Here is a 20,770-nt window from a genome sequence, read left to right as displayed (position 1 = left end):
AATCAAGCCTGGCGGCGCAGCATCATAGGAAACATGGCAGTCATCCCAGCAATTACACACTTCCCAAAAAACAAACAACATATCTACAAATTACAATACTGACGGTGAGCAGCAGGACGACGTAACGTGACATGAAGGGGCTGTGCCTGGAGGACTGAATGCTATGCAGCGTAGAGAGGAAGAGTTGAACTAAGCAGAAGGACATGAAAAGAGGTGACATCATGTGCTGGAGAACCTTTTCATCGTGACGGCGCTGCTTTTGGCTGCACACGGTCGGCCGAGAAACAATTCGTTTCCACTCGTTGAAAGTTCCTGGACAATGCACACATTTGTATGCACACAAACATCCCCCAAAGACACAAGTTGGTTGGGGAATAGCCAAATCAGAACGGAGTGATGGTCAGCAAGTTACTGTCAACTAATACGACACCTGGCTGCAAACGACTGAACATTACGTAACTGTATTGCGGATGTTAGATTCGAGGGAGATGGAGAGAGTGAGCTCTTGAGTGCAGTGTGTTTTTCAGCGGTAGTGATTCCAGCCCACTAGCATTGGCAACCGACAGACTGAGCCTCCGACCTCAGCTTGAATGCATACAGACCTTTGACAGACCGGGGATAACGCGGCATCAAAGCGCTCACCGCGGCACAAAACACAAAAAGAAACCTACGTCCTGGAATAAAAACTGCAGCGCTCTGACCACAAAAATATACACTTTCGTCATGCCTCTTGTGTGTGTGTGTGTGTGTGTTTTTTTTTTAGAGTGGCTGAGCAGCTGTCTGCGACAGGGGGGAGAGCCCAGTGGAAAGACTGAAATCATTGCACTTGGAAGCCAGCAGACCAGAGGATTGCAGAAGGAAAAAAATACGGGGCTGGATGGCCTGACCCCATTACAGAGATGTGAATGTGTTATAACAACAACAATCAAATCACTGTGACTACTATAGTCCTTGCAATGCTGCAAGCAATATTGACAGCTACATATAGCATAGCTAATATGAGCTATACTAATTAAAAGCTGTGACAGTGTGGTTCATACTTGGCTTAGCGTTGATGACCACCTTCTCCCCCGAATGGGACGTTGGGTAGTGGCTGTTGTCGGCCATGTCCTCGCTGGATCCGAACTCCAGCACTTCCACGAAGCTCAGAGGCACGCTCCACTTTAGAAGGAACTTCTGGTCGAGCGGGGCATTGCCGCCGACGCTCCCACTGCCATCCTGACACCTGGGCAGAGCCGAAAGAGATGAAGGTCACGTGACAAAGTGGCTCTTGTTCGCATTGTCCTTAACGCTTTGTTTGTGGAAAAGAAATACGAGTGCAAGAAGAAGGTGAAGGTAGGAAAAGAGAATCAGACGGCAGTGCATGTTTCCAAGAGGCAGTATGTGGTGACCATCATGTTACAATTACAGAAGCTGAAAAGCCGCAGAACGGGGGCTCTCCATCACTCTTGGCTGAGAAGCAAGCCACAGTGAGGAACATATGGGTCCAAACCTCCAGATCCAGTGTGGTCAAAAGTCACCCGAGGTCACCAGCTTCATACGTGTGCTTACCATCCTTCTCTACACTTCAGAGTTTCATTTTAATTTAGCTCTCTTTAAGATTTTTACCGTCGGGAAATCTTACTTACGTTAAACGCATTCCCTTCAGTGAACTATACAAACAAGACCACAACAAAAATACACGCACAACAATTAGTTTCTAAATTTGTAAAATAGTGAAGAGATTACAGGATATTGCGCTCAAGGACAGGACAAGGTGCAAATTAGGGGACAGATTAAAGAACGGGTGTGTCTGGGTTGCGGGCACTCTCACCGGATGTTGGGCGTGGCACACATGAGAACGTCATTGAGCAGGAAGAGGCGTCTCTCCTTGGTTTTGATGATCTCACCGCGCTCATTGTAGACCGTCTCCACCATGTCGTCCGAGCGGATCAGGTAGCGGCTACCGTTACTCAGAAGCTGAGGGAGAGGGATGACAAATGTTACGACGTGAACAAGCTCGGTGAAGAAAAGTAGACGCATTTCAGCCTGTGTATTGTTTTTTTACTCCAAGTACCTTTGTCACATGTCATATCGCTTCTCCTTCCCCCATGTTTCCCCATCATTCTCGCCTGTGAAACCATCCACTTTGGATGAAAGCATGTAATATGTGGCTATCAACAGAGACTCTCGACAATTAAAGGCCAAGAGGGACAAAACTCCTCTGCCTCATGTATGTAGGGTATCCTGTAAACACATGTTTCTACACAGATGTCAGAGTGGGTGGCTGCAGAGAGACAAATAATTACACCTTGGGGAGAGCTGGTATTGTGCGCATATGTGCGAAGCCACGCTCTAAAAAAAAATATGCTCAAGAGAATACTTGAAAAAATAAATGAATGTGAAGCTCAAGTGCCGGATGGCCGCCCACACTGGGACGGAGAGAAATGCCACAGCATATGCTCAAAGACTCGAAACATCATCAGCCAAAATGTGTGTACTGACGGAGCAATGAGTAAATCATCAACTCGAACCAATCTCACCAAAGAAAAAGCACGCGCAAGAACCTCTTGTGCTACAGCATCGTACTGTACGATGATTCAAACCACACACACACACACACACACACACACACACACACACAGAGCAGTGGGCGGACCTTGTTGAGGTAGCGTTCGTTCATGGCCTTTGCGATGTGGCGGATCTCGCAGCGCTGGTCGGCTTCCCTCTTCTTTTCGTTGAGCTTCTCCGCCAGTGTCTCCAGTTCGGCCAGGGCCATCTGCAGGGGCAGGCGGTCTGCGTGACCCACTGGCGTGTTCTTCAGCATGTCCTGATGACAGAGAAGTCACACTTTAGTCATCAGGAGGACCACTCTCCCAGTGTTTGTTAACCAGCACAACTATCCATTCATCTGCATAATTGTGTCCAACAGCATTTGAAAGCATGCTCTCTCTGTCTTCTCATCCATTTTTCTATATCTGTATAGCACACATCCTCATGACTGATGCTTTTTTTATAGGTTTTCTGCAAGAGGCACAGGAAAAGTCAATATGCCAAGGCAAGATTAAAAGAGATCTGAGGAAATTATTTCCCCCGAGACCATTTCTCTGGTAGGTAAGAACTTTTGAAAAACAGAGCGCCTTGATTTACGTGTACGGCACTCCCTCTGCTGGTCAGTGGACATACCACACTGTCTTCTGCATACCGCAGTCAGAGAGATTACTGTGTCATAAGAATTCATCAAACCTGAAGGAGCAGAATGAACTGTGGGAATCTCTGGATAGGTTTCATCATCAGGCCGTACAAAGTCATCCGGTCGCTGTTGGTCTCCTGGCGATGCTGTAGGTGAGAAGACGGGTTACTGCAGTGAAGTGAGAAACCAGTCTCAAGATTTTAAGAGGACGCATTAGGACTTAAAAGCACGCCAGCAGGGTACTGAGTTGTATTTATCAGGCTAATCCATGTACTTTTACGTAGAATTATTTAGCATTTATCTGTTATGTTATGTATTTAATGTAATTAACGGTCTTTAGCACAACAGCAACAATTTCACTTCATGAATGGTTAAAGCAGTAGATGCTTTCTTTTGAAATGCAGAATGTAAAAATCATGTAACAAAAAAATCCAAAAGATAACATGTATTCATGACACCGTTTCAACAGTTTTTCTCAAACCTTGAGGAATTCCAGGAAGCCAGGTTTGGAGGCGCACGTCTTCCTCACCACTGCCATCGCAGTGCTGAAGTTGTTCACATACTCACTGTAGGCATCCAGCACCATGGACTTTGAGAACTGTTGAGGAACACAGATGTTTTCAACACATTAAAGCTAGGGTTGGTATCATCTTCAAAAACATTTATTTTGTATTTGTTGAAATTGTCATTACATCTCGAAGGCAATCAATAAATCAAATGCTCTGAGAAAAAAAAGAAAAGCGGTATCTGTGGCTCTCAAGGCTGTAATAAACCCGTCCAATTATTAAATTCGGGCCTGTGTGTGTGTGTGTGTGTGTGTGTGTGTGTGTGTGTGTGTGTGTGTGTGTGTGTGTGTGTGTGCATATGTGACAGAGGGTAGTGAGCAGACTTCAGAAGGGTCTCACTGCTCCTCTGCTGTCATGCCAGGAGTCGATTTTCATACAAAAACCAGGAAGTGATGTTGTGAGCAGGGACTGTGGGAAATGAGGCCTTTCGTTTTGAGGCTCCCTGCCTCTGATTCGCTCAGCATGAAGAAGGTGGACTACATGCTATAATAGAACAGACTTCAATCTCTGCATCTGCATGAGAGCATGAGTCTTCAGACGGTAAGAAAGAGGAGAGTGCGGCTGCGCTGCATGTAATCACAAATGCCGTGAATATCAAACTGAGGGTACCACAGCTAATGTAGACTATTTACGTTGAATATCTTGATAAACTTCTTTACAGCCCCAGCTTACCGATGCAACAAAGACATCCCCGATCATCTCCAGGCTGTCCCACTCAGCAACGCGGCTTGCCAGGGCGATCTGGAACAGGAAGTGGCACTGCAGGATCTCACGCACGCGATAGAAGGTCATCTTCAGCTTCCTGTCGCTCAGCAGCCTCGGCTCCAGCTGGGACAGGGGCTTCTCGTATTGCTGATAAAGCAGACAATGTGAACTGTGATAACAAACATTTCAAAGTGGATTTGGCAATCACCGCGGGCGCACTTTGCTTACCTCTAGTATCCTTTTCAGTGCGTCAAGATAGTTCTTCTCACTCTCCAATATAGATCCCAATATACATCTTCTCACCAGCTGTGGAGGAAACACACCAACCCATTCGGCATGGTTTTCTTAAAAAACGGCGAAGAGTTACAGAACTTGGGATAGACGTTGAAAGGCGCATTTATTACCTGTTGCTGTGAAAGACCCGCTGGTGCTGGACACAGCACGGGCTCAACATTGAAACAGTCCACCTCAATGAAGAGTTCAGACTCCTCCTCCTCAAAAAAGGCCGACTTCCTCTCTGAAAGATTAAGAGAGAGCAGGTAAAGCACCGTGAATACATGACAGCAAATAAACAAAACAAGCCTTTATGCTGAAGAGAGAGAAAAATGTTGCCGTTTTGCTAAAATGCTGAACTTTTTTTACATTAACACTGATGTAACAAACAAAAAGCTGAAGGGATTTGCTGTTTAATAGGGCAAACTACATACCATGACAGAATGACTTGGTTTTGATGAAAGAGCGTCCCTTCTTCACTGCAGCTTTGGTTTTCTCAAGTCCATCTTTGGTCCCTTCCTTAGCTGCCTTCACCAGCTTTTGCATCTTTGATGGGACAAAATACACTATTATCTACATCGCAAAAGTAACACAACATTATATATTTGTCTACACCTGTGGCTAAAACGCTACTGAACTCAGCTAAGCGGGACGGGAGCAGTGTTAGAGTAGGGATGAAGATAAAACGGCAGATCACGTAATACAGGACAACAGGAGAGCAAAGTTGACCAGAGAACGACACAGTAAGTGGGACATCAGCTGAAAGGAACATAGACTACAAATACAGGATGGCTGATCGGCAATATGCAATATAATATTAAAACTCAATTGCTTCACAACATCCAATGCACAAACATATAACAAGACATGTGACTGCAACAGACAGGGAGGCAAATGAATGGAATGCAAACCCATCAGCAGCACCACCAGCACCACCACCACCACCACAAGTCATTCACATCAGAGCAGGATGAGGGTACCGAGTCAGTGACAGACGCCCAGAGTGAGAGTTAAGGGTTTGGGACTACTGTCTAGCACAGGCAGGCGAGGTGAGCCTCCGGTAGTTTACCTTCTGCTCGTGTTTCTGTTTTAACTGCTGCAGCTCTACCGTTCCCACTGTGTTTGCCATAAGATCTTTCATCTTTTTCTCATAGTGTTCTTTCAAGCGTGTCAGATCTTGAGAGAGCTAAACAAAAGCAAAGCAGGCGTTACTGGTTATGGTTTTGGAATGACCTTGCACCTTAGATCTACCAGCAAACTTCACTTTAATCTTGATATACGTGTTGCTGGACTGCTGATAATAGCTTCTTCCATAAAACATAATTTTGCTTAAATCATTTAAACTATGAATCAGGGGAAGAAATGTACTTTTCCAAAGAGCATTCCTTCCCTTGATCTGATGTCCATGGGCTTTTTTTTTTTTACATATTGGGAAATTAAGTTATACATTAATCTGAATCAACTAAAATACAACAGTTTCTGAAAAATTGTCTATAACCACAACAACATTTGTTTTTTATTTAAAATTTGTTCACAATCTTGCCTTCATTTTGACAAATTCAACAATAGTTGCATTCATATGTAAATAATTATGTATCAACTCAACACATAAAATGTACGAAATGATTTCTTTTGTCTGAAGCAATCATTAATATCTGACGGTTCACTGAAAACAAAAGTGAAGCTGAATTCTCAAAACCATAATCCAAAACATTACAGAGTGCAGCACGCTGACTGTAAGCCAGAATCATCTTCCTCAGGTCAGCAGAAACAAATAAACTATAGATTCCACATCCATGCACAAATAGACATTATTGAAATCTTCATCCACAAATAATTTGACCAAAAGTTTGAAAACAGGCACAATAAAAGGATTTGTTTCAACCTAGAAATGAAAACTACAACTTCATATAAGCAAATATGTCAGATATGTCAGATATATATATATATATATATATATATATATATACACACACACACACACACACACACAAGCTCTCTTACTAATCACAAACAATTTAAAATGCAAAAATTGCAAATTACAAATAAAAATGACTCTCTGCTTCATCCACTGCTGTTATCCACCCACCTACAGATGTGCAGTGAGATACGTGATGAGTGATAAGATATGTGTTTTGTCTGTACCGCTGTCAGAGCAGTGGGAGTGTGATTGTTATACACACATGCGTTTTCCTCTGGGGGGGCTTTCCTCTCATGAAGGCGTGTGGCAGGCCGTTCTCGGGGCGACCTTCCCCGTCGCTGGCCTCGTCGTAGCTTTCAAACTCGCTGGAGCTCCAGCCGTTGTCGAGGGAGCTGCCGCAGCCGCCCTCCTCTCCGAGTTCCACGTCATCGTAGATCATCTCATCTGGATCTGTGTGACGCAACAGGACAGACATAGAACACGTCATCAGAAATACGAAGGTTTAGTGAGTCAAAGTACACACAGAAACTATTTGGAGGGTTCTTCTATCAAAGGTTAGTAGCATAAATGTACATGCAGATGAACACAAAAACAATATATCGCATTCAAATTGAACAGCCATGTAATAAATACAGTGTTTGTAAAGTTTTGAATGTTGAAAGCAGGTTAAATGGACATTTTCAATGTATACAATATATATATATATATATATATACACACACACATACACAAAAATGAGCAGTATAATCTACTTCACTGAAATCATAAGCTTCACAAAAACGTATATATTAATCCTTTGGCTATTGTCTTGAACTGCAAACCAGAACACTCAACATCAGCATAATATTTTCATGCAAAAGCCTAAAATATGTATTAGGATCCTAGTTTTTGACAAAAGAAATTAGGACAATAGAAGTGAAAGTGAGCAGCGCTGACGGGCTTAAAGCTACAGACGGGAACAAAAATACTGAATTTGTGAAATGTAGGATTTTTTTTTTTTTTTTTTTTACAAACCTGTGTTGGAGTCAGAGTTCTCTCTGGGCACGTCATCGTAAATCACCTCATCTGGATCTGAAGCATAAAAAAAGAGCCGTTCACAACAACTGAGGCCTGATTTCTCACATCACACAACAAACAGGATGCAATGTAGAAGAGATCTAAAAGAAAAAGCACACAAGCACACACGCACACACACACACACACACACACACACACACACACACACACACACACACACACACACACAAGGCTCTGCTTCCTCAAAAGAACAGGGAAGGAAGTGTCTGGGAATTCAGCAGTGTCAAAAGAAGAAACAAAGATAATATCCCCCTGAAGGCATGCACTGTGTGTGCAGACGCAAGTACAGGGGACTGAAACAACAGCAGCATTCCTTCCATGAAAGGTATTCAAGCATCCCGACAAGAAGTGCAATTGTTGTGGATAGCATTCCTTACTTTCCATCCATGCAGTGTTGGCGGGATCGGATGCCCATTTAGCCAAAGCGTCCTCTTCTCTAATAGGTGGATACTCTTCACTGAAAACACTGGAGAAAACATGCAAACAAACACAATCATAACAATAAAAAATACATATTTTCTTATGCAGTGTAATGTCAGAAAACCAATAAATAACTTCATTTTTTTCCTGTATTAATACAATGATGTATGATATACAGTACATGATATATCAATGGCATGAGGTGTTCAGTAACCATTACAGTAACTGAAAGTGGGAAGTATACTGCGCGTACTTCTCTTAAGACACAGTCCTAAACGGACTAAATGACTGGTATAGACTTGCTTCAGCTGTTTAGGATGAAACATACCTGTCTACAGAGGTGTTGACGGTCCCAACCACCGTGACTGCAGGTACAAAGAGAGAAAACATTACTGAAAGGAAACCTACAACGCTGACTATTGGAAAATTAAGAAACGGTTGTAATTTCCCTCATACGCCACCAGGTGTCACCGGCGATTCGGTATCTCCTCAACTACCATACGATGTAGTCAAGACGATATTTTCTTATTAATGCGCTTCAACTGGGAACATTTGTGAAGTGAAATTTCACTTCACAAATGTTCCCAGTTTAATAATCCAATGATAAGATAATTCTGTTTTCCTTGGAACTTGTCATGGAAGTAGAGATAACTATATCCTTGCTTTGTATATCATGGCCAGAAATGAGTAAAATGATTTTTCTACATCACCATGACTATGACTCTCAAAACTCTTGAGTGTTTCAATCTGGTGTGACCGTGGTAAGATAATGACAGTGTAATAGGACTCTTCAGCATGCCCGGCCACAGGCTCGGGCTCAGCTTTTGCCAGATTTTAAGGAAACCGGAAAATCCTCCACAGCCCAACACAGATCTTTGGGGAGAGCTAAATTTAGCCCTCTACTTCCTTGTGGCAAAGCTTTGGGAAAAACAAGAGAAAGAAGAAAGGACGGAGGGTAGAAGCAGCTGAGACAGCATTTACGTGTCATTGCATTGTTTCTCTAGGTCCGAGTGCAGTTGAGAAAAGGAGAGGGAAGAATTTCTCTCAAAAAGTAAAACAAGAGCATTTTCTCTCTCGGCTCTACTTTACCATCCTCATCCACGGAGAGGTGTCGAATGAGGACGGGTGTGGTGTACGTTGGCGTGATGAGCGGCACACCAGAGGGGGTGGCGTAGCCACAGGGCACTGGGACCGAGTATCCTGAGGTGATGCCAACGGGGCTGCTGGGGATAGCCTGGGATTCTCCCTCCGGTTCCTTGGGCTCCGTTGGCGAGCAAGCGGCGGAGGAGGAGGGGGAGGAGGGGGAGGGGGAGGGTCCGTGCTGCTGCTCGAGCTGCTGCAGTTGGAGAGGAGTGATGTCGATCACAGAGTAGGGGTTGACTTTGCCCTGGGAGGAGCTTCTGGGGACGGCCTGTGGAGGGTGAGGGTCGCTGATGGACGCGACCTGGCCTTCACTGCCTGGTGGGCGACATCACAAAATACCACGTCAGGGACAATGGTATTGAAAAGTCTCTCCTGACTGAAACATAGTTAGCCTAAAACTGACATTTGGGACAAAATGCTTGCTGCACACGTAACACTACTACGCATACTGAGTGTCAGGATCCCACAGTGTTCCCATTCTTCCTGCTGATGCCTCACTTTTGTCTTCTTAACAGCTCAGTATTTCGGTTCGGCAGCTTATCAAAACTCAGTTCTGGGTTTATTAACTTGTTGGTAGAGCAGCGGCTTTTAGGTATTTTTTGGTTATTTTCCGGGCAACTTCACGCTAGTAAAAAAAAAAAAGAGTCTTCTTTTACGAGAAACTGATCAGGTGGTCCACCTCAAAAAGCCCTGTATGAATATGGGGAAAATGTCTTTGCTTCCATCTTTGTTTCAAACTATTTGGGTTTTAGAGCTTCAGAGGGAGGACACTTTCCCAAAGTGTTGTCGTTCTGGATGAGCTTTTGCAAGCAGCTCTGGTTAAGGGCACAGAGGCACTGTAGATCAGGTACCATGTGGCACTTTAAAGTATTTTGAGAGGTGAGAATCAAAAGATACACGTTATGAATTATGGCCCATTGAGATTTCTCATGATGATGGAAATGCAAGGCCTGTGAGTGTTCAAATCATACATGCTTTAAAGGGGAAAACCTATAAAAAAAAATGTGTTGACGTCCCTTCACTGCAGCACAACAGAATGAGTGAGTGAGTGAGAACAAGTAGAGTCTAGCCCTTCCTGCCTGCTGCTGCTGCTGCTGTCGAGGCTTTCAGTGATAAAAGCCAGACAACCTCCAGCACCAGGCAGCCAGAGATACGAGGTGTCATGAGAGAGACAGGCTGCCCTACTTTAGCATGAGCTGAAGAGGCTAGATCACAGTCAGATAATACACAAACACGAAAGGGGAATGTGGAGAATTCTTTTTTTTTTTTTTTTTAAATCGCTGTTATTTACAGCCAACTCATTTCCAAATACTGTACTGCAGAGAAACTTCTGCCAATGTCAACACTTTTGGGATGCAAACCTGTTCTCGCAGGATCCGTCTCTGCGTCCTCTTCAAGAGGAGGGGGTGGAGGTGGTGGTAAATCTGTCTCCATGTCATCAGTCCACTCAGCAGCAGATGTCCCCTCTCCTCCTGATGCTGCTGCTGTTGCTCCACCTGCTGCTGCTGCTGAGGATCCGCTTGTGGCAACTGTTGAGTCTGCCGACGATGGAGCTGCGTCGGATGGTGCTGGGGGGTCCGGGCCGGTGAGATGGGCCTCGGGGTGACCGACCCTCGTCTTGTCCAGGCCCTGATCGTTGGCGCTTGGGGCAAGGGGGGCCGGAGGTGCAGGAAGTGGGCGTTCAGCCTCAGGGATGTCATCACCGCTGTCATCAAAGTCGAAGGCTTCCCCCTCGTCTTCGTCTGCAAAGGGGACGCTGTCGGCCAACACTGAAAAAAAGAGAAAAGTGAAGGTGAAGCATCAAGCATACTATTAAATAAAGTACTGATATCTAAACTTCTGGAAGATTGTGACCCGTTTGTCTACTGCAACAGCCGAGTAGATACACGCTTTGTATACAAATTAGCTTTGACTAATAACATACAGAAGCCTTGGATGACAGACAATCACTCCACACTATGCTTTTCAGGATTTGGCGAAACATAAGTTACATTTAGGTAGGATTTAACTCAATAATCATATAATTTCACGCAAAGACTCCTTTAGAGAGTGTTTACAGATACGCTGTGGGTGGCAGTTTTGGTCCTTGGGCTGCTTCATGTTGAAACACTGAGCCACAAACAGACTTATAATTAAGGGTGGGGTCTACTACAGCGCTATGTTTTCTTACACGGAGGGATCGCTTTCTGCACCCAAAAACAGCACACCAGCTGCTCTACTTCATAGCAAAAGACAAACTAGGGCAGAGCTGGGAGATGTAGTTAACGTTCAAAAAGGCGTCACACTCGCATCAGCGCACTCGCTTGGCAGCAGACAGGAAAAGGGGAACAACAAATGTCTTCCCAGTTTCCACACTGCAATTAGGCCTGCAGGAAGGAGGGCCGCTACTCCCTTCAGTGACGAGCACCGCCTGAGCTTTGCATTATTTCTGATCTGATGAACAGAGCGTGGGCCCCGAGTCAGGGAAAGCTCAATAAAAAAGGAGCGCGAGAGAGTTAACGGATTAGGAATGCGAAGGCTCCGCTTTCATCAGCTGGCTTCATGTTTTGGCCCCTGGAGCTGAATGTGTGAATGAAAGTATTTCAGGTTTCATTCAGTGGCGGGTGAAAGAAAAAAAAAAAGATTTTAGCAAAGAAAACATAAAAAAAAAATAAAAAAAAAATTAAAAAAAATAAAAAAAAATAAAAAAAAAAAGATTCAAACCGGATTTAATGTTGCGGAAAATGTTAGGCAATCCTTTAAACTGGGTTCACAGAAGGATAAACTGAGTCGAGACCACAGAGCCTGAATGGAAGGAACTCCCAATCTCACCATTTAACCCTCAAGTGTCTCTGGGCCAACCTGAAACTTTGAGGACGATATTCTATCTTTATCACAGATTCGCTTCCAAGCATACCGCACATTCTTCGAGAGCGCTTTCATCAGTAGTCACAGCTTGATTGTATTAACCTACAGTCTAAAAAGCATGATTTTCATATCCTGTGTTCCCAAAGAAAACAGAAAAATTCCAAGTTTGCGCAGGTTCATTTCCAGCATGAACAAATTAGATCTCTCCACAAAATTTTGCCAAAATCAGTTCAGTTGGGAGAGCGTTAGCCTGAAGAGCTAAAGGTGATTCGATCCCAAGTTTCGCCATTTCTGAGTTGCAGATAAATGTGTAAATCCTCCACAAAGCTTTGCTATAGCACCATGGCTCTACCCTTTCCTTTCGACACGTATCAATATCCATTATGCTTTATGTTCTTCCTCCCTGACGCCAGTCGACTTAAGCATTTACGTGGCCATTTAAAGTTCAGCGGATAAGGTTATTCTCACCATCAATAGAAGCACGCTCGCCGTTGCAACATGCCGCGTTGTGCCTCCAGGCCGGCAGCGGCTCATTGAAAGTGACCAAGTAAATCTTAACTCCCTGTCGCAAAAACCCCCAGTAACTTTGAAGTCCCTCTACAGCAATGTACGCAGCTACTCAATCACCGGTACAATCCCCTCCGGCTGTGACAGGTAGTTGTTCCACCGTGTAGCGTGTGAAGGAACGCTCTGTGACTAACGCTCCAGGTCAACGCCGCGACCTCACGTCCATCTGCAGCCACGGCTACAGTTGCAGGAAAAAGAGGAGGTGCAAAGAGCAGACCTGGAAACGGAGATGCTATCTGTCTTTTTCCATGAGTGCAATAATGACACTGTGAGCTGGCTCATAGTCAGAGCTACTCCCGTGGGATGTATGTTCATATGCTCATAACTGCCCCGATGTGGACGCAGATCCTACCTCTGAGGTCTCGACGTGAAACGCTTGACCGTGTCAGAGTACAACAGGGCCTGATTGGAGTGCTTACATCTCCATAACAGACTGGAGATGTAAGCACTTTAAAGAATGGGCGAGTAGTACTTCCTGTCTTCGGACCGTTGTACTTTTTAAACAGAAAACACACGTTTCATATTGTGGCATTTACTGGAAATGACTTTCAGCTTCCTGGCCATCTCCCTCCAGCCAACTGCCACCCTGTTTAGGTTTCTGTAGTTAAAAACGAGAAAGTATCGCATAGATCATGAACATTATGCGCAAAAATAGATTTTTCCGAATAGTTCAAAGAATGAATGTTCGAACGTCATTTTTGGCCAATTTCGACAGCCCTAATGTGCCTGCAGCTTAATTATGGAGACTGTGCTGCTGGATGTGGACCTGACTTTACAGTGCAAGCACACACATGAGTACACACACATATGAGTACGCACACACGCACACACACACACACACACACACACACACACACACAGTTATGTGAGGATCTTACAGCCCTTCTAAACTACATTCACAACCAAAGCATGAGAGGATTTCTCTCATGTACAATATTGTACAATATCATAAAGTATACACACACACACACACACATGCACACTGACACACATGCACACTGACACACACACACACACACACACACACACACACACACACACACACACACACACACACACACACACACACACACACACACACCCTTGCTGAGGTGCCCATTGTCGATTCATTATGACAATATGGATTCTGTTCTGCGGGCCCATCTCCACTCCACTACATAATAGACCCCTCGAATGAGTCACTGGGTTACGATCCGTTCCAGCATCGCCCTGGCAACAAAGCAAGTGACTGGCCAGCAGGAGACGAAGCATTTCTCTGGCCTGTGTCAATCCCCGGAGGCTGTGTGTGTGTGTGTGTGTGTGTGTGTGTGTGTGTGTGTGTGTGTGTGTGTGTGTGTACCGCTGCAGCAGTATTCAGCATATTACTGAGGCACATTGTCTGGTATTCACAGCAGCACAGCACATTTCACCCTCCTCGCTCCCTCGTTCCTCTGCCCACACACTTCTCAGCGGAGGAGGAGAAGCAGAAGAGAGGAATCTGTGCTGTTTACTCTCACTGTCCAGCTTCACCCCCCCCCCCAGGAAGTGATGTGACCACAAGACAGGCTACAGAAGCTAGCAGGTGATACTTGTGGTCCAACACTGTAATCTTTATCTAAAAACAGACAGCCGAAGAAATATGTGTGACAAGAGCTGTATGTCATCATTCTCAGAAAGGTAAAGATTACGGCCCGTACGAGGATCGAACCTGCGACCGTGGCGTTATTAGTGCCACGCTCACACTAAGTCGTGTGTGTGTGTGTGTGTGTGTGTGTGTGTGTGTGTGTGTGTGTGACAATGCTTTGTTGACTTTACTTTCAGGAGGCGGGGGAGGAAAGTCTTCCAGGTCCATGCTTTCTGCTCTTCTCCTGCTCTTCTCTTCAAACAGCAGCATGCAGGGGATCGACTACGCCGACACACATTCCTGGAGGAAAAAGACAAACGTCGTAAAAAAGTCAAAAAAATAGGGCGGGGGACGATGCACACAGTGTTTCCAAATCAATTGAGCAGAATGTCTCCATGCATCAGCGGTAACTTGCCTGGCTCGGCATTTGTACGCCGGTCAGCCTCCAAAAAAGGCCCAACCGCACTTATTTATTCCACGTTATTCAATCACAGCAGCAATTTGTCAGCAGAAGGTTCACGCCTGTGCTGCGGTCACGGTCTGGTACCTTTTGTGTCAACATCAGAATCTGGACCAAAGCTAATTCAAACAAATGAATGAAAACAAAAGAAGCTCTTGTAGCGCTCCTGGGGACTGTTGACACTGCGGCGTGTTCAAGTGCACACACACCATTCTCATATGCTAATGGTGGGCGTGTGTTAATGTCACGGCTATAAAAGAGGGCCTGGCCACCATTGTCGTCGATAGTGGAGCCTGTGGAGAAGCCATTATGAAAAGAAGGGGGGAGGGGCTTGTATAGTTAGATTTGTACTTGTGTATTGTGGTGATTTAGGCACAAATATTTGACGCAGCTGTGGCTCGTTCAGTAGTTACATGTGCACACTTTCGTCATGATGAGAGCTCAATACAATCCAATGTAGAGCAGACAATTAAAACACAGCTACAGGCAACCGCTACTAGTATCGCTTGGAGGCATTTTTTGTTTCAAGCCCAATAAAAGTCTTGATTATCCAAAAGGTTGCATTCCGCCACAGGCTGTGGAAAATGTTCGAATGTAAACTAAAACTCCGGTACGTTATTGAGCCTGGAGGTTTAACTACAGCGCATTAAAAAAAAGGCACAGCGGTCAATGTGTCATTTTTTTTTTTGACAGCCGCACATTTTGGCCCAGGAAAGCATGCTGAGGCAGGAGAGACCTGTGGACCTGCATGGGCACGAGAGACACCGCATTCCTCAGCAGCACGGCCTTTTGTTTGCAGATGTACAATTTGTATCTACAGGTGACTGTTACTGTCAAAGGCCTCCTCTAGAAAAAAAAAAAAAAAAACACGCTCTGCTATTTTCAGACTTCTTGAAGAAGTCGAGAGCAGATGACATGAGGCGTGACGTCATGTCGTTGCATAAAGCCGCCATTGTTGTAATCTATCCACGCAATCTCGACACAAGTTCACAACGGTTAAATTCTCCCGAAGACAAAAAAAGCTACACTGCAAAAATCATCCAGAGGATAACTCATAACTCAAGAGTCTCAAAGCTTTGTTTTGTCTGCAAATAATGATGAAATCCTCTGCTCCTTTGTCCTCCACCCAGGGGCACAGGGCCAGGAACAGTGGATGTGAACACACAGGGCCAGTGTCTGCGGAATACACTGCGGCTAACAGATAACGCTAGTGCTAACAGAGGCAGGTAGAGTATGCGTAGCCTGAGGAGGAACAGCCCACACAATAGAGACAAAGAGACAGACAGCAGCAGGTTCGATGTAACGCAGTGTGACGGATGAGGAGGCCCTCTTTGGGTCATTTTTTTTTCTGCATGTATGAAACAGGTAGTAACATGACACAGGAGGGTGTGAAATGACTGACAACTAACAGCCGAGCCCCGACTTTGAAGGGTGACTCATCTCTCAAATTCAAATGCATCGCTCGAGGTCTAGGTCAGTAGGAAAAAAGGATAGGAAGGAAGGAAGGAAGGAAGGAAGGAAGGAAGGGAGGGGAGAAGAAGTAAAATATTCAGGTGTGCTCTTCTTGACACAAAAATATACACAATTCATTTATGAAAACGCTCTGCTCATACGTTAAGCGTTTCAATATAAAGGTACTCCATTACGGTCTGATCTGAGAGCAGTGATTGAGGAGCGAGCGGAAGACACCAGAGAGGTAAAAATCAGCTGTGTGGTTGATGACAGACTCAGCTGAGCGTGTCATTACATGCTGGGATGGCTGAGCTGTGCTCTGCAGACAGGAAAAGAGTCGGTTTTTTTTGCTACCTGGTGTAATGCAGACAATTTGCTCGCCTGTGTTTTTCTAATAACCTCTGCTATAGAACGGACAGTAAAACATGTCGACAACAGGAATGGTCCATAGTGTGGAGGAAGACCCGCCCCCTGTGTCCACTCATTAAGAACGTGGTACAGCTCTCCACAGGACAGCACTTTGCATGTCAATAGCAAGGTTTCACATGTCTCAGTTTAAAAAGGGAAAGTTCTTAAAAGTCATGCTCTTTTACAGCAAAATCACCTTTCTCTAAATTTATAATAATGCACAAATTACACATCATCTTTATTGACGAAATCAGGGAATGATGAAACAGACAGACACAGCATATGCTAACTGGAAATAAATGCTTTTCATCGTACATTCCTTAAAAATTCCCAACCAGGATTTTAATGAACATTAACCTCTTTAACAGTTAAGTAAAGTGTTACTTTTTTCTGATCGGCTCCACACTCTTTACTCATCACTCATGGCAAACAGATTGAATCATGAGAGCTATTCTGCATCAAACACCCTGGTTTTGTGAAGGGTTTAGATTCTTCTGTAGAGTTTTCTGGGGCGCACTTAATGACAAGTGGCATTCCACACACGGGCTGAAAGTCATAAACAAAAGGCCTGCAGGAGAGGGTGGTACGAGGGAGCGAGACGCTGTGAGTGTCTGTCTTTGGCTGAATGTTTTATTGAGCAGCGAGTCCCAATCTTCTGCTTCTGGCAGGATTACAGTAATCAGGCCTTGACCGAAAACAACACATCCCAGGCCTACAAAGAGCGCACGGACGGGCTTAACAAAGTACTGTAACGGATTTCGAGGGAAAGTTCAGCGAAGGACATGACGGAGTCCTGCAGCATACTAACAAGGAAAGAAGAAGCTACCTCTTCCTAGCCTTTTACCAACCAGTATTAAAACAGCATAGCTACAGAGAGCTTGTACTGTTTGAGTAGTCATATAAGAAAAGGTTTTACTATGACATCGTTATATATTGCCTGTGCTGCAAACAGGCACAAGATAGCTGACTTTGAAAACTGAGAATCCTGACTCGGAACTTTTGATTATCAGATCTGCAAGGGACAAATTAGAACCATATTTATAGACATATCATAATACGTCTCAGCTACGCACGCGATCTTCCTCATCATTACATCGCCTTTTGTTTTTCTCTAGCAGCAAAAGCTCAATGTAACATAAGCTGCCGTCAACACGCTGAACAATCAACACGACCGGAAGAAGAGTCCGGTGTTCCACATCCGCTACCAGTTAGAATTATCGGCCTAATGGGAATGGATGGTAGCGAGTCCACTTCATTAATCAGGGCTGCAGGGTTTTTATTTGATGTCAGAGGTGTGATCTATTGGACATGTGAGGGGATCAGATACGAGCTCTGGAGGCATGTTTCAGAGCGTGTTCGGTGCTAAGCTGCCTCGGTGACTCAATGCTGCACGGTGTCATCCATCGCATAGCAGTTTAACCATCATGATGCGTCACAAAACGTTAGAATACCCCATTATAACCCAAACTACATTTTTACCAACAATGTTTAAACATCGGCCTAAACTTGGAGCCAGATTCGGTTTTCAGTAAAAAGACAGGAAGTAGTGACGAGGCCCGAGCAGCCAAAATGAAAGACTGTGGCTGTATGATATTTGAAACATGGTGTCCATTTGAAAACAGAGGCAGCCGCGGTCACTGGCGGTCACTCTCCACCGGCCTCCACCCACCCAGCGAGCCACACGTCACCAGCAGAGCACTGCTCAGTGGACTGCTTCAAAAGAGCCGTTGTTGACTGGATTTAAGCTCTGCGTGCATTTTAATATGAACAGAGCAAACAATAAACCTCAGGAAATCCCAAATACTCTTGACCGTCACTGCACTGACTTCAAAAAGGGCGGAGACCCTTTCTGAAGTCAAGATTGCCGCTGACCTCTGACTTCCCTCATCGGTAGCTCCATTCATAGAGCTATGGTGCTTATGCTGCGTCCCATTTCAACCGGGGATGTCGGAATATCCGCATTCTCGGTCGTAAATTTCTACTGGAACGCCGCCTGAAGAACCCCACCAAACCGCAACCTCAAAATCCAAGATGGCTGCATGAACAGAAACACGCTGTTTATCAGCACTTTTGTCACACTTGTGTCTCATTATACACACACAGTACGGTCTGACTTCTATCTGTAGACATGTTGTGTGACATTTATGACTCTCTCTCTCCCCCTCCCCCCTCACATCCTGTCTCTCTATTCATCTACTGTCAAATAAGGGCAAACAAAAATCCATTATGCACTAAACTTGTAAAAAAAAAAACGGCGAAACAAGCGTGCGGAATGTGAGCAATTTCACCAATCCACCTGCAGAAGAGCAGTTCTGTCCCAGCTGTGGCTGAGCTGTGTCACTCCTCCATGTCTTCTCTCAGTGGGTCCTTGGTGGGGCGGTGAGTGGACAGCGAATCCATAACTTGCTTCTCTAAAAAAAAAAAAAAAAAGAATGGTATGCTCCTCTGCTCAACCACTGTGTGCTGCGAGTCTGTGACACCCCACGCCTAGTCGTGGTAAACACAAGGCATTCCCACGAGGAGCTTTTGGAGAGGATATCAGAGTTTGCCTGTGGTCTATGTTTACACGCCGATAACAAAACGAAAAATGATAAGCAAATAGCATTAGCATTGATTGCCAACAGGCATTTCCTACAAACGCCAACATGTTTTTGTGTCTGTAAACATCCAGCGTGAGAGCGGCTGTGGTTTTGGTGAGGAGAAAGTGTCGCACATAAAGGAGTCTGTGTCCACATGACTTTGCACGAGTGCTCATGGGAAATTGTAGTGAATTTGATGCAAGGACAAAAAAAAAAAAGAAAAAAAAAGGATCTGTGCTCTGAGGGCAGCCTTTGCCAGGTGTTATTACAGTGTGGGGAGGTATTAAGCGTCCGTGTTTGCAGCCAGGCCACCCTGGCTATTTGCTTAACAAACTACTAGTGGAGATTGTTGTGTACATGCATATATATATACGTGTGTGTGTGTGTGTGTGTGTGTGTGTGTGTGTGTGTGTGTGTGTGTGTGTGTGTGTGTGTGTGTGTGATCCCCTCAATGTTCCATCTGAGCCATGTACTGGATGAGTGAACTGGACATGCAATGACACCGGATAAAAACAAATGTAGAGCAAAGCTCTGATCATAGTCAAACTGTTTTTGGAGGCTTAGCTTAAAGCTTTTTTACTTTCCTTTTGCTGTGCAGAGAGGCAACTCCAGGTAAACAGTGTCATTTAATTATGGCTTCTCTACCTATTCAGACTGGCCTTCCAGTTGACTGAAGCCGCGCGGGGCTTTCACTGAGGAATGCTATGCATGACTACTTGAATTTGTAGTTGGGGCTGACTGCCGCAGCTCAGGAAGACATTCTCACTTATTCATCATTTTACGTGTCAAAACCAACAAGGGTTATTTTATTTTTTTTCAGTCTTGTATAAAAAGCAAAAACGTTATCGTGCACCTGCACCATTGAAGAGAGACGATGGGGTTAAAGAAAGAGTATGAGGTGGAAATCTATCAAAAAGTAACATGACAAGAGTCAAAGCCTGAGAAGATACTCCATCATGTTCAGTTATTAAAAAAAAAAAAAAGTTGAGCTGATACATTTCAAGTTCTCGTGACCAGTAGCGTACTAGTGTCAACATAAGGACGCAGTAATGAACGTCAAAGCGTAGAAGTAGTTCACGTCGCAGAAGTTCACGTTAGTTGACAGTGTTGGCAACTTGGCAAAGTTAGCTGAGGCGCCACGTTATCGCCATCTCCCACTGCAGCGTTTTAAAAACAATAATACATTTATACCGTTACTTTACATTTTATCTTTTTAGCACATATTTAGCCTAACACAACTGCTCAACTGAACGAACGTAACAGTTCGCTAAACATATGTTTGAGTTATCTTAAAACTTTGACAGAAACTTAGAAAAATGTCCTCAACTCACCCATTTTATGACTTTTCCCCAGAATACATAAATATATATCCCTCCGCGGTAACAGCTCGCGAGTGTTAAACGCGATGCATTTCTGACTTCAACACAGCTTCACACACATCAAAACACATCCAGCGCTCGCCCAGTGTCCTTCTTTTGACTCGACTCACTTCGATGCAAGCTGACTCCATCCATGAAAACCCTGCACCTACTCGACGTAGCTGATTGGCCGACGTGTCGACTTGGGCCAGCTGTGAT

The 20,770-nt window shown here is 44.7% G+C and overlaps 1 protein-coding gene across 4 annotated transcripts in view; it reads right to left on the bottom strand.

The window, feature by feature from the left end:
• The window catches only part of arhgef10 (Rho guanine nucleotide exchange factor (GEF) 10), a 41,132-nt gene extending 20,430 nt beyond the window's left edge, over positions 1 to 20,702 (bottom strand). Inside the window, exons 1-19 of one of the 4 annotated variants that reach the window (XM_068721623.1) lie at positions 20,525 to 20,702; positions 18,911 to 19,025; positions 14,486 to 14,594; positions 10,639 to 11,046; positions 9,224 to 9,592; positions 8,463 to 8,499; positions 8,092 to 8,180; positions 7,652 to 7,708; positions 6,900 to 7,087; positions 5,786 to 5,902; positions 5,151 to 5,262; positions 4,848 to 4,960; positions 4,672 to 4,749; positions 4,411 to 4,590; positions 3,654 to 3,770; positions 3,226 to 3,318; positions 2,639 to 2,809; positions 1,814 to 1,959; positions 1,041 to 1,225 (exon numbers count right to left, since the gene is read on the bottom strand). In XM_068721623.1, coding sequence (XP_068577724.1) covers positions 1,041 to 1,225; positions 1,814 to 1,959; positions 2,639 to 2,809; positions 3,226 to 3,318; positions 3,654 to 3,770; positions 4,411 to 4,590; positions 4,672 to 4,749; positions 4,848 to 4,960; positions 5,151 to 5,262; positions 5,786 to 5,902; positions 6,900 to 7,087; positions 7,652 to 7,708; positions 8,092 to 8,180; positions 8,463 to 8,499; positions 9,224 to 9,592; positions 10,639 to 11,046; positions 14,486 to 14,564 — 2,539 coding nt within the window. In that variant the 5' untranslated portion in view covers positions 14,565 to 14,594; positions 18,911 to 19,025; positions 20,525 to 20,702. The remainder of the gene's footprint in view (positions 1 to 1,040; positions 1,226 to 1,813; positions 1,960 to 2,638; positions 2,810 to 3,225; positions 3,319 to 3,653; positions 3,771 to 4,410; positions 4,591 to 4,671; positions 4,750 to 4,847; positions 4,961 to 5,150; positions 5,263 to 5,785; positions 5,903 to 6,899; positions 7,088 to 7,651; positions 7,709 to 8,091; positions 8,181 to 8,462; positions 8,500 to 9,223; positions 9,593 to 10,638; positions 11,047 to 14,485; positions 14,595 to 18,910; positions 19,026 to 20,524) is intronic. The other 3 variants (XM_068721622.1, XM_068721624.1, XM_068721625.1) reach the window with 3 other exon arrangements.
• Positions 20,703 to 20,770: the final 68 nt, after the last annotated feature.

This window comes from Cebidichthys violaceus, unplaced genomic scaffold (assembly GCF_023349555.1).
Source record: "Cebidichthys violaceus isolate CVI_PGR_0920_01 unplaced genomic scaffold, fCebVio1.0.p SCAF_28, whole genome shotgun sequence".
Classification (NCBI taxonomy): domain Eukaryota; kingdom Metazoa; phylum Chordata; class Actinopteri; order Perciformes; family Stichaeidae; genus Cebidichthys; species Cebidichthys violaceus.
This window is presented reverse-complemented; position numbering and strand designations above follow the sequence as displayed.